The sequence below is a fragment of the Rhinopithecus bieti genome, unplaced genomic scaffold (genome assembly GCF_001698545.2).
Source record: "Rhinopithecus bieti isolate Rb0 unplaced genomic scaffold, ASM169854v2 scaffold_26226, whole genome shotgun sequence".
Classification (NCBI taxonomy): Eukaryota; Metazoa; Chordata; class Mammalia; order Primates; family Cercopithecidae; genus Rhinopithecus; species Rhinopithecus bieti.
Genome location: NW_016811902.1, coordinates 484887 through 498607, shown reverse-complemented (window position 1 = coordinate 498607; position 13721 = coordinate 484887). Strand labels below are relative to the sequence as shown.

The 13721-nt window shown below is 42.7% G+C and overlaps 1 protein-coding gene across 1 annotated transcript in view; it reads right to left on the bottom strand.

Annotated features, from left to right (window-relative positions):
* RHOJ (ras homolog family member J) overlaps positions 1 to 13721 on the bottom strand; it is a 105236-nt gene that overhangs the window by 18672 nt on the left and 72843 nt on the right. Inside the window, exon 2 of the mRNA XM_017895360.1 lies at positions 6022 to 6080. Coding sequence (XP_017750849.1) covers positions 6022 to 6080 — 59 coding nt within the window. The remainder of the gene's footprint in view (positions 1 to 6021; positions 6081 to 13721) is intronic.

The window sequence follows — 13721 nt, the reverse complement described above, 5'->3', positions numbered from 1 at the left end:
CTATGTTGCCCAGTCTAAAGTGCAAATTCTTATTCAGTAGCAGGACTGGAATGGAGCCTAAGAATGTGCATTTCTAACAAGTTTCCAGGTGATGCTAGCGCTACTGGGTCCAGGTGCCACACTTTGAGCAGCAAAGAGAGTTGCACTGAGCTCCTCCCACCCCCTCATACCCACATTAAATTGGAAATAGAATTCTGCTTGCAAGTCTTGGGTTTAATGAGGTTTATCCCAGATTTTTTGGTACAAGTCTCATTTTCATATTCGCCCATAAATCAGGCTGAATTTGAAAAACATGGGCATCGTGTATAGGGTGGGTGCATAGCATGGTGCTTAAGAGCATGGGTGGTGGGTAGAAATTCTCCGGGTTTGTGACTATGGTGTGATCTTGGGTAAGTTCTCCATGCCTCACTTTCCTTATCTGCAGAATGAGGCTAATAGTGCTGGCCTTATGAGTTGTTATGAGAATAAAATTTATTAATATTTTTAGGCCACTTAGAACATTGTCTTGAACATAGTAAGTACTTTAATGATCCAGTACAAGAGTCCATCCTCCATCCCATATCAACAACAGCTGCTGGTCCTGGAAGCATTTCCCTACCCTTATTGGATGCCAGGGCTGATTCAGAAATTAACTTTTTCTGAACTGAGTAGTAATAAGACCCAAATGTTTGCAAACTCCAACCGCAACTCTCAATGTTCCTACAGCTCTCTTTTTCATAATTTGGGGAGAAGTAAGATTGTGTCCTAACGTTACTTTTACTAAGCACCTGTTATGTGGGCAAACTTCTCCCTAATATCCCAAATTGCCTACTCCTGAAAATCCCACATGAAGATACACGTGAGCAAGAAAGTTGGAGTTGCTCATGGAGGGAAAACATTTGTTCTGAGGTTTTAGGCAAACTTTCCATAGAGGGCTGCTGCCAGATCCTGTGCTCCAGATGGCCCCCTTGGATCAGCCAATAGCAAAGGGGAAGGCTCCACTCCTTCCAAGTGGAGCCCGGTTTGCCGTTCGTAAACCCCAGCTGTGCTTGCTTCCTTGCCTGGTTGTGTGCTTCCTCAGCCCTTGGGGGAAAGCGGGACTTCAGAAGTCAGGGTCTGGGGAAGATGTGCGACACCTAGACGTGGGCGAGTGAGGGGCTCGGTTGATGGCCTTCCTTGCTTCTCTACTTCTGTGGTCACTGGTGACGGCTGAGCTACTGCGGGCTGTGGTTTCTCAGGGACAGACACCATTCTGTGCTTGCCCACATGCAGATGGTTCCTGGTTCTGTGGGGAACCTGGTGGTTCACCCTTCCACAGAACCAGGCGCCTGGCCAGGCTGCACCTGGCTCCTGACACCAGGAGACGGTCATGCCTCCCCGGCAGTGCTGCTAACTACCATTTTCACAGGCGTTGTCTCTGAGATATGTCCATCCTGGAGTCTTGCCCGAGAGGCCACAATCCGAGTAGGGCTTTGCCCACATCATCCTTCTAGGTGAGGCCGCATCAAGAGAAGGAGGCGAGACCTTGTCTTAGTACTATGGCTGGTTCTACTGTAATGACCTGCAGTGAGGTGGGAGGCCATGTGGCTGCAAGCCGTAGCCTGGGAAAGAGCCCTTTCCCAGTCTGGAGTTCCTCAGCTGGTGAATGCCCAGGGCTGGCTGTGGCATCCCCAACCCAACCAACAGCCTGCTGTCCAGTTGGTCTCTCCTGATGCATTGTAAACAAACTGGCCTGCAAGGACATCATGGGAAAGTCAGCTCTGGGACTCTTTCATAGCTGAGCCAAAGATCTGAGCTCCAGATATCCCTTTAACATTCAGTAACACACTACTAGGGACATGTCTCATACAGGATGACTTGACACAACCTAAATAGATTTGGCTTACAGGGCTGGTTGGCCTTATTTCCTCCCTAGTGTGATCTGAGGAGTTACATGCACTCACCGTGAGAAAAATTCCTCAATTCATTGCCTCATCTAATGTTTGGAATTCTACCTAACAGAGAATTAAACAGAGTTGTGACGAATCTATCTTCAAAGGGCTCCACTCCAAGTCCAAATGTTAGTTTGTTTCAGGGTTTGGGGGAGGGAGCTAATGTTTAATAGCAGCCACCACGTGTTGACAGTGTATGCAAATGACTTCATCATACACTCTTTTTTTTTTGAGATGGGGTTTTGCTTTTGTTGCCCAGGCTGGAGTGCAATGCTGCGGTCTCGGCTCACTGCAACCTCTGCCTCCTGGCTTCAAGGGATTCTTCTGCCTCAGCCTCCCAAGTAGCTGGGATTACAGGCACCCTCCACCATGCCTGGCTAATTTTGTATTTTTTGTAGAGATGGGGTTTCACCATGTTGGCCAGGCTGGTCTTGAACTCCTGACGTTGTGATCTATCCACCTCAGCCTCCCGAAGTGCTGGCATTACAGGCGTGAGCCACTGCACCCAGCCCATTATAAACTATCTTTAGCACATGCTTGCCTGAATTGTGGAGGGGCAGGAGTGTCTCAGGCCATGGCTTATGGGGCTGTAGCCAGGTCTGAGGCAGACAAGGTGCCTCAAAGTTGAGGGAAAGCAGGTCAAATGATTTTGTTTAGCACTGACATTGAGGGTTAAGACAATGAGTTCCTATCACTTTACCTCTCAGAACACATTTGCTTCAGTTAGTTCAAGACAAAATGTGGAGGATTGCTCCTTGGTTTATTCATGCACAAAAATCTAATTATTCAAGCGAGATGGACTCTATAGCTGGATTCAGAGACATTTCCTTTTTGTGGTTCAGGGATTAATCAATTGGTTTTGAAATCATCTCTCTTCCATTGTAAGTAATTGGCCAAATGAGTATTTTTGAATTATACACATCCTTTAGCTATCCAGCACATTTACTAGAATAGAACTGAGAAGAGGCAGATTATTCTACCTAGGACTGGGAATGGAATTTCTGGGACACTGTTTCCAAATTAAATTTGTTACAAAGTCTTAATAGCTGAATTGTAGAATTATAGGAATACATTTCAGTAATGGTTATTTTCCACTGCATCCTCCTAACTTTCAGAACAATGCCTCAACCACCAGAAACGTTTAGAGTAGTGCTTCTCAAAATTTAATGTGCATTCTAATGATTTGGAGATCTTCTTAAAATGGATTTGCAAATTCAGTAGGCTGGGGATAGGCCTTAAGATTCAGCAGTTCTAACGTGCTTCCTGGTGGTGTTGATGCCACAGGTTGGTGGACCACGCTTTGAGTGGCTCTCAAAGTATGGTGTAGGGACCAGCAGGAGCATTGCCAGAAAACCTGTTAGAAATGCAAACTCTTGGGCCAGATGCAGTAGCTCACATCTGTAATCCCAGCACTTTGGGAGGCTGAGATGGGTGGATCACCTGAGGTCGGGAGTTTGAGACCAGCCTGGGCAACATGGTAAAACCCCTGTCTCCAGAAAAAAAACACAAAAAAAAGCTGGGTGTGATGGCAGGTGCCTGTAATCCCAGTTACTTGGGAGGCTGAGGCAGGATAATTGCTTGAACTCAGGAGGTGGAGGTTTCAGTGAGCCAAGATTGCGCCACTGCACTCCAGCCTGGGTGACGGGAACGAAACTCTGTCTCAAATAAATAAATAAATAATAATAATAAAAAGAAATGCAAACTCTTGGGTCCCACCCTAGACCTGGAGAAGCAGAAATTCTTGGAGTGGGGCCCAGTAGCTGAGTTTTGACAAGCCCTACAGGTGATTCTGACACATACTCCTGTTTGAGAATCCCTGTTCTAGAAAATGAATGACAGGTTATCCTGTGGTGTACCACATTCCCATTATTCAGCAATCTTCTACAGCTGAAAGGTCTCCCGTGGGTCAAACCTCAAGTCCTTCTGCCTAGTTACTCCAGTTCTATCAGGGTTTCCTGAGATTACATGTGAAAAGTCCTCATCGTAGAATTTTTGGCCTGGAAGGAACCTTAAGATACGTTCTGATTCCTTTTCCCCATGCTTTATGGTTCCTTTTGAGTCTTGTCTACCTCTGAATATAAAGCATTCAAGTGAGAGTTAGTTGAAAAAATATCTTATAATCTATTTGTTATATTTTATCAGTCTTCATCACTTTTGTGTCAGATGTTGAGGCCATTCTGTTTGCTTTGATGTGGAGTTTAAAGATATTTTTACAATGTCTTACAGCTTCAACTCTTATACTAGTGTTATTTAAATTTTTTCTTAAAAGGACAGAACAGTGGGAAAAAATAATTAAACTACACAAGAGCTTTTAAAGAGTTTTATTGGATTTAAAATTAAACAGAAGCCTGTGGAGGTTGTTCTTGGAGCAGTTAACACACAGGAGGCAATACTTGTTGGATTGCTGCAGAGGAGGGGAGAACTGACTGGGCAGCAGGGGACAGAGAGACTTTTTCAGAAGCCAGAGGGACCAGAGAGAGGTTTCAGAGTCATGAAATAATCATTGCCGTATTGAACTTTTCAAACCGGATTGTATTAGTACAATTTGACTATGGGGGAGGAGGGTATAAACTCCTCTCTCTTTCAGGCTGTGAGTTTCTGATGAATGGGGACACACCAATGATTGTGTGATTGAATTAGAGCAGGCAACTTCAGCCTCCAAAGTGGTGTACCCTTGTTGCTGGAATGCTTTCTGTTGCGGGCATGAGCTATCCTGAGGCCCTTGTATCTTAGATCAGAGAAGCAAACTGATTTTTTCATTTGAGCACGTGGGGTGCCTCCTTTCTTAGTCGTATGGCTTGCTATTGACATGAGAGGTTGCTTCTCTCCCAGTTCCTGGCGGTAGCTTACCAAAACAGGCATCTGCCAATGAGGGGACCCTGGATGCTCTTAGAAGTTTTGAGTCTGGTGTTAGATTTTCCAGGCTCTGCACCCTAGCCTGGCCAATACCAACCTTTGATGTTCCACATACATTTATACAGTGGTCCTTACAAATCTTCACAGAAATCCCCAAAGAGAATTCCATTTATTGATATTATTGTGAAGAGCTTTCAAGTTGAGCAAAATGATGTATATCCAAAACAATTGTGAAAAAAAAGGCCTAGATGAATGCATCACTGCAAATAACAATTCCCAGGAAACTCACACTGAGAAATAGCAGGGTAAAATGTTCACTCCAAAGGACTTAAGGTGTAAGAATGTGGACAGACTGAACAACCCGCTGATTTTGACCTAAATAAATGACCCAAGGCATATGGTAACAAAAGCTCTATCCAAGAAATTGGGCTACAGCCATCAGTTCCTTAACCACTTTCCCTCCACCAATCCACGAACTAGATTAGAACATTAGAACACGATAAACTTCGTAGCGATGTGTGGGACGCTGGGAAAGACAGATTAAGTGCCATTTTCACCCAAAGAGAGCATGTGCCAACTGATTAAATGTTGAGGGTTTTAGCCCATTGTCTTATGTTATTGGTGGGCCAGTTTCTCCAACTTGAAGAAACAGCCCTGACAAAGTGAGAAGATTTCAAGAATCTGAGGGAATTTAGAGTCAACCCCCAGTTATTCAGGGTTGACTCTCACTTTTGGAAAACGTCTAGGATCCTGACTTTTCTTCCTTCCAACACGTAATCCATCTTCTCCCTCTCTCTTCCCCTCACCCCAGCCAATCTCTTTTTGGGCCTTTTCGCTGTTCATTAGGCAATTCAAATAAAGGGTGGGCAAAGAAAATAACCTGAAAAAAATGGGTGCAAGTAAAATTTATGAAATTGATCTATGAATCTTGGATCTGGAATAGGTTTCCACAGAAAGAAATGGAAACTCTTGGTCACAAATCTGTTATTCTGGTTTTTGATGGTTATCAGTCAATGAATGAATCATTATTTACCTATCAATGCCTTGAATAATGTAACAATTTAGATTTTTGTAGTTATAAGTATTTTAAAATATCGAGAATGTGCTTTTGGTTGTCATTTAGGCAGACAATAAATTAGCCCCAAATGATCAGAATGGGTAATATTTGTGCTATGAGTCCCATCTGCCTAAGAAAACGGATCTTTTTCTCCCCTATACCACCCCCCTCCAATGAATCAAGATAATAAAAATGTACCTGTCCCGCGGTGTCATACAGTCCGAGCAAGTGTTGCTTGCCTCCCACAGTCACAGTCACTAGGGGAGAAGAGAAGAGGAGAGTCCATAAACACAAGCTTCAATCAGGCACCTTCACATTTTTTCCATGCCAGCATCTCCTTGGGCAGCAAGGAGAAGCATATGCCTCGCCCATGTACATTCTAAACCAAGTTGACAGCATAATTTCCAAATGAAAGGTAACCTTGGGCTGCAGTGATGGCAGATGGTCTTAGCCAAGTCCAGATTTCTCAACAGAGATGAATATTATTGGTGCCACCAGGACACTCTGTGGGCTACCCACCCATCCTTATTCAGCTCTGGAACACCAAGCTTCTGATGAGAAAGAATGCTGGGCCCCTTTTTCATTAGTTATTGCCTTGTTTTCTTTGGTTTGGGACACCTTTCGGGGCACAGAATTGTGTAAGTAGCTTGTCTATTAGAAATCTCTCTGCTTTGAAATATTTATAAAACCCTAAAAACAGAGGATATTATCATACCTATTAATACATGTTTTTATAGTCTATAAAGCAAGGCAAATAGTTAAATGAGAAGGGCTTAGTGTTCATTTTGAAAAGTTTTTTAAAATTAGATATTCCTGTGCTTTAGCACAATTGATTCATTATGATTTTGAACTTTAGTTGCAGAAGACGTTGTATAGGTTCAGTCTTCCATACATAAAGGGTGTTTAGAGGGTGACAAGTAGTGAGTTTGACTTACTCAGTAGCTTACTGCTTTGCCAAGGAATTGTGCCCTGAAAATGAGAAGCAAAACAGGGATAGCAACCACTCTGTACATGTCTGGAAATGAAAGTCTCAACTTGAAACTAAACTGAGATTGAACAGATTGAATGCAGGAGTAATAGAATTCTTTTCGTGAATGGAAAGAGCAAATTTAAATTTCCAAAAAAAAACTGAATCGCTTTTGGAAAAGGAAATAAAATATGAAGAAAAGTATGAGTTTTTTCTCTTGTTCAAATGTGCAAATTCAATGTGAAGATGATTTTTGAGTCTTTCTATCATTAGCTGTGCAGGAAATGAAAGATAAACTGAACAGCAATCTTTTATAACCGTATCTCTAACAGCCAAATTCTCTAGCCTGCTGCTTAGAGTTGCTGATTCGGTGTTGATTTTACTTTTATTTCTTTTCAGGTTCATGGGCTACATGTATACAAGGAACTTCTTAATGGCTCATTCTTTGAAAAGCAAAGCACTTGTTTAAAAGCACTATGTCCCCAGACACTGGGAACTATTTTTCTAATCTACTCAGATCAACATGTGTTCAGCTTGATAACATGGCTGCAACCACTCAGATGACCTGGTAAATGTGCATTTTAAAATGGTGAACCCAGCTCCATCCAGCCCTGGTTACCATGCTGACAGAAGAGCGCTTAAACGTTTTCACTTCCTTTCACAAGTCGGGCTAGCCACAGAAATGGAGGTGAGGCTGTGTGGCCCAGAGCTCTCGTCCTGTTTAGTTTTTCCTCTTCATGCACAACGGCAGAAGAGAGCCCAATCAGATATTTCTGAAATCTGCCTAAATGGTTTCTTCAGTGACCAGTTCACTAACTTGTCATGGATTAGGCATGAAGGGAGACATCCAGCTATTACGGCATGGAACCTCGAGTGAGCCCAGTACGTGCAGGTCAGGGGCAGCTGTTCCAGAGACCCCTTAGACTGTCTCATGACATACAATCCCGGGGCCATCTGTGGAGTGATTCCTAGAAGTCAAGTCATCCTCACTGCCCCACTGGGCACTGCAAATATTCCTAAGCAATGGCTCTGACCTATGTTACTGGAGCCCTGGGGCACCTGCTCAGATATTCCTTGCTTTCTCGGTCATTCTCTTCAGTCTGTTTTTCCTCGGGCCTCACCCTTTTCTCCTGTGGCAGCTTTGATCCCTGGGAATTTCTCCAGGCCTGAAGTGAGCACAGGAAGGTGAAGTAGTGGGCGGAAGGTCTGGGCAAAGCTTTCTTTTTCCTCTGTTCTTTCCTTCTTCAAGAGTCTACCGGGTTCCTGGACTGAACTCAGTGGTGGGAATAGAAAGACCAGATACAATTCTTCCTGCCATGGAGCATGGAGACAAGTGGTTTCCTGGCAAAGCGTGGGCACTGTGCAGTGAGGCATGAGCTGTGTCAGGGGCAGTGTGAGGGGTGTGGGGGCCTGCGGCAGGGGCGCTGCTGGCTGTGCACGTGTCTGCACACACACACTGCTGGAGCTGGATCAGAAAAGGCTTTCTGAGCCAAATACGAAAAGAGAAAGTCAAACTATCCTTCTTTGCTGACAATATGATTCTATACCTAGAAAACCATAAAGACTCTGCCAAAAGGCTCACAGAACTGATAAATGACTTCAGTATAGGTTCAGGATACAAAAATCAATGTACAAAAATCAGTAGTATTTCTATACACCAATAACATTCAGGCTGAGAGACAAATCAAGAGCACAATCCCGTTTACAATGGCCACACAAAAATAAAATACCTACATCTCTACAAGGAGAACTATAAAACCCTGCTGAAAGAAATTATAGATGACACAAACAAATGGAAAAACATTCCATGCTCATGGATTGGAAGAATCAATATTGTTAGAATGGCCATACTGCCCAAAGCAATACAGATTCAACAGCCTTCCTGTCAAACTACTGTAAACCAAAAATAAAATTCTAAGCCCCCCAATTGACTGAGTGGAACCCTCCTCTTGGTTAAGGGCATTCCAAAGTAAACCTGAAAAACTAGGTCAGGCCATGATGGGAAGGGGGACTGGGTGGAACATGCCTCATCATACTCTCCTCCCTTTGGAATTTAGGCACAGCTGACCAACATTAACATGAAAACAGAGGTCTTGTGACTGACAAAACAGACTCTGTAGTAATAAGACACCAAATTGCAACCTGACTCTAGTATAGCATCACATGACAGAGAACAAGCCTTGAAAGAAGCCAAAGTATTTTCCCCTAAAATATCTTTGAGACATTTTGAAATGGCCCTGAAAAACTGTCTCTTGTCTACAATCCATAGAAAATTCCTTTCCCTTTTCATGTCTTTTCCTGATCCAGGAGAGATTTAACTAAGAGTCTGGCACCTTTTAGGGTCTGACAAGAGACACCTACCATTTGTTCTCTCTGAAGCCTGCTACCCACAGGCTTCATCTATATAACTATCTATCTATAATACAGATAGGTTGCAGAACCTTGGTTTCTGCAACTCTCCTTATCTTAACTACAAACATTTATTTCTGTTGACTTCAACTTTTCAGGCAGAGCTTAACCCTTTCAACCAATTGCTGATCAGGAAATCTTTAAATCCACCTATGACTTGGAAGCCCTTGGGCTTTGAGACGTCATGCCTTTCCAGGCCTAATCAACATATACCTTACATGTACTGATGTATGTCTCTGTAACTTCTGTCCCCCTAAAATGCATAAAATCAAGCTGTAACCCACCATCTTGGGGACATGTTCTCAGGACCTCCTGGGGCTGTGTCATGGGTCATGGTTTTTACATTTGGCTCAGACTAAATCTCTTCAAATATTCTACAAAGTTTGACTTTTTATCATTGACACTACCAGTGTCATTTTTTACAGAATTATAAAATACTGTTCAAAATTTCATGTGGAATCAAAAAAGAACCTGAATAGCTAAAGCAATTCTAAGCAAAAAGAACAAAGCCAGAGGTATTACATTACCCTACTTCAAACTATACTATATGGCTACAGTAAACAAAACAGTGTGGTACTGGTGCAAAAACAGACACATAGACCAGTGGAACAAAATAGAGAATCCCGAAATAAAACTGCACACCCACAGCCATCTGATGTTTGATGAAGTTTACAAAAATAAGAAATGGAGAAAGGACACCCTACTCAATAAATGGTGCTGGGATAGCTGGCTAGCCATATGCAGAAGAATGAAACTGGATCCCTACCTTTCACCATATGCAAAAATGAACTCAAGATGAATTAAAGATTTAAAATAAGACCTCAAACTATCAGAATTCTAGAAGAAAACCCAGGAAACACCATTTTGAACATTGGCCTTGAGAAAGAAATTATGACTAGGTCCTCAAAAGCAGTTGTAACCAAAACAAAAATGGACAAGTGGAACCTAATTAAACTCAAGATCTTCTGCACAGCAAAACAAAAACAAAACAAAATGAACTATCAACAGAGTAATCAGACAACCTATAGAATGGGAAAAATATTCACAAACCACACATCTGACAGACGTATAATATTCAGAATCTATAAGGAACTTAAGCAAAAGCAAAAAAACTTTCTAATAACGACATGAACAGATACTTCTCAAAAGAAGATATACAAGTGACCAACAAACATGTTTACGAAAAAATGTTCCACATCACTAATCTTCAGAGAAATGCAAATCAAAACTATAGTAAAATACCATCTCACACCAGTCAGAATGGCTATTACTAAAAAGTCAAAAAACAACTGATGCTGGTCAGACTGTGGAGAGAAGGGAAACTTTATACACTGTTGGTGGAAATGTAAATTAGTTCAGCTATCGTGGAAAGCAGTTTGAATATTTCTCAAAGAACTTGAAACTACCATTTGACCTAGCAATCCCATTGCTGGGTAGATATCCAAAAACAAAAAACAAAAAACTGTTCTCCCAGAAAGACATATGCACTTATATGTCCATTGTAGCACTGTTCACAATAGCAAATACATGAAATCGATCTAGGTGTCCATCCAGGATGGACTGGATAAAGAAAGCCTGGTGCATATACCTCATGGAATACTATGTAGCCATAGAAAGAATAAAATCATGTTCTTTGTAGCAACGTGGATGCAGCTGGAGGCCATTATCATAAGCTAATTAATGCAGAAACAGAAAACCAAGTACTGCATGTTCTCATAAGTGGGAGCTGAACATTGGGTACTCATGGACACAAAGATGACAACGATAGACAGTGGGGACTACTAGAACAGGGAGGGAAAAAGAGAGGGATGGGTTGCAAAACTAACTATTGGGTACTATGCTTACTACCTGGGTATGTAGTAAGCATAGTACTCAGGTGATGGGTGCTATCATACCCCAAACCTCAGCATCATGCATGATACCCATGGAACAAACCTACAGATGTACTCCCTGAATCTAAAATAAAAGTTGAAATTGGAAAAAGGAAAGGCTCTCTGGAGGAGACGGTGTCTGAGCTGAGTTCCTGAGGATGTCCAAGAGCTACCCAGGGTGCACTGGGGCAGGAACAGCTGTGGTCCTGAGCTGGCCAGGGTGCACTGGGGAAAATGATGCCAAGAAGGTGGGCACACAGGGTGGGGCTGCCCTAGCTCACTAACTGAGGCTTCATTCTGATGGCTTTGTTAAGCTGTGAAACCCTGAATTATTCTTTTCCTCAAAATGAGTAAAAGAGAAGGACTTAAAATAATTTCCTCGAGTTAAGGCAAAATGGTAGGGGAAGGGAGGACACCATTTTGGGTGTGGAAGCCATGTTGGATGTTCAGCTTTGCTGTGTAGTGGCTGTCTAGTCTGTCTATGTGTGGGGTCACTCCTGCTGGAGGAATCCTAAAAGAGGGGACCAGAGCTTGTGCTCTTAACATTTCATTTCCTCTTTTCTGCCCTTTTATTCTCTCATTCTATCAGAAGGAAGATAAGTAGATCACGCAGTTTATGCCAGAGGACGTCAAGGGACAGCCAGAGATAGATCAAGTGTCAATCAAACATTGGGGGTTATAGGGGTCACGGCTTTGTGAGTCCTTATCTTGGACTAGCAGTGGATGCCTTATTGCTTGCCAACCTGTGTCCTGTGAGGCTTCTCAATTTGGAAATGAGTCAGTCACACCTGCACAGAAGGAAGGTACTGTCATAAAATGCTAATGGTAAATGTAGTGAGGTTCAAAGAGCAGGATCTTTCAAGTCAGATAGTTCTGTATTTGAATCCTATTGCTGCTATTCATCACTGTAATGACCTTGAGAAAGTCACCTATGGTCTCTGAGCCCCTCTTTCCTTATCTATTAAAAATGGGGGATAACATCACCTACCAAAGAAAGTACTTGTGAGGAGGAAATTAAATGAGAAAATGCCCAGCACATAGTCTGACCTATGGTGGGTGCTAAACAACTGTTATTTTTCCTCTTTCAGCAAATGCTTATTGAACCCGTTCTAAGGACAAGGACTAGCCTGTCTTGCTCTGCACTGAATACTCAGTGCACATTAACTGGCACATGGTGTGATCTTAATGTTTGTGAATTACTAGTCATTTTCTACCCTGTAATAGGTATTTAGATCTGTCTGATATTCCCCACTGGACAGGAAGATCCTCGAGGGCAGAGTCTCCATGCCCAGTATATCCCACAGTACACAGCCAGTTCCTGGCATACACAATAGATGCTGAATACACAGTGCGGATATAGAGCACTGGGGGCAGAAGGAAGTTCTTCAAAATGTGCAGAGGGGCAGCTTGAAGCTCCTGGCAAGATTGGAACTGCTGGGAAGGGCTTATAGCCAGCAAATCTGCCTGGCAGACAGTGGTCAGACTAAAATCTCAGATCACCTTCTATCCCTGGAGCTATTAGTGTTGTTTTCTGAGCTTAGAGAGGTTTTAAAGAGAGTAGGTCAAATGACCTGCTAATGGCTCAGATGGTTCTCTCAATAAAGTGTGAAAAGTTGTCAGTGACCTGGTAAGTATGTAAAATGAAGGTCCTTTTCCCCAAATCCATTGAACTCTTTGCTCTCTTGTCTGTCTTCTTTGAGTGAATTGGAGTGGTTAATTTTGTGACTTGGTGTGAGATGCTAATGAAGTCTAAGTCCTGGTCTTGCTGTCTTGAGTTTCACCCAGAGAGAAAATAGCTCAGGTAGAACTTAACGTCTACTTCCCTCAGCATTTCAGTTATCTCACAAAACAATGTGTGTTCTGCAAATCTGGATGAGGAAGTGTCGGTCATGCCAGTAAACCATCAAAGTCCCTTCCTCATTGGGTTGGCTGTCTCGGCTGCCAAGAGTGGTCTTTTGAAGTCAATATTATGAATATAGGATGGCTTTCAAGAGAAATGTTGGAAATGTCAGGTCAATTACAGGGATGCCTCCAAGTGCCATTCAGTTGCTAGCACATAACCAGCTGTCTGCATTCTTATGTCTCGTGTACTGTATTTGCCAGGTAGAATGAGGCACACTTGACTATGTGGTGTATGTAGTACCACAAAGCTGCTATGTTGGAGGAAGAAACACTGGATTCTGGATATAGCAAGAAATATAATTTTAGGAAAGTTAAAAACACAACTTTCATGCAAATATAGGATGAGCACATAGCAAAGATTTATTAACTCGTTTGTGAGTGAACCTGCAAGATGGTAAATCTTGTTCAAAGAACATTTTGAAGAACTAGGCATTTATAATATTTAAAAGGCAATGTTAGGCCAGGTGCAGTGGCTCATGCCTGTAATCTCAGCACTTTGGGAGGCTGAGGCAGGAGGATTGCTTAAACTCAAGAGTTTGAGACCAGCCTGGGAAACAAAGTGAGACCCCGTCTCTACAAAACATAAAAAAGAAAAACTAGCTGGCCGTGGTGGTGTGCATCAGTAGCCCCAGCTACTTGGGAGGCTGAGGCGGGAGGATGCTTAATCCCAGGAGATCAAGACTGCAGTGAGCCATGTTTTTGGCACTTCACTCCAGAGCTTGGGTAACAGAGTAAGCCACTGTCTGGAG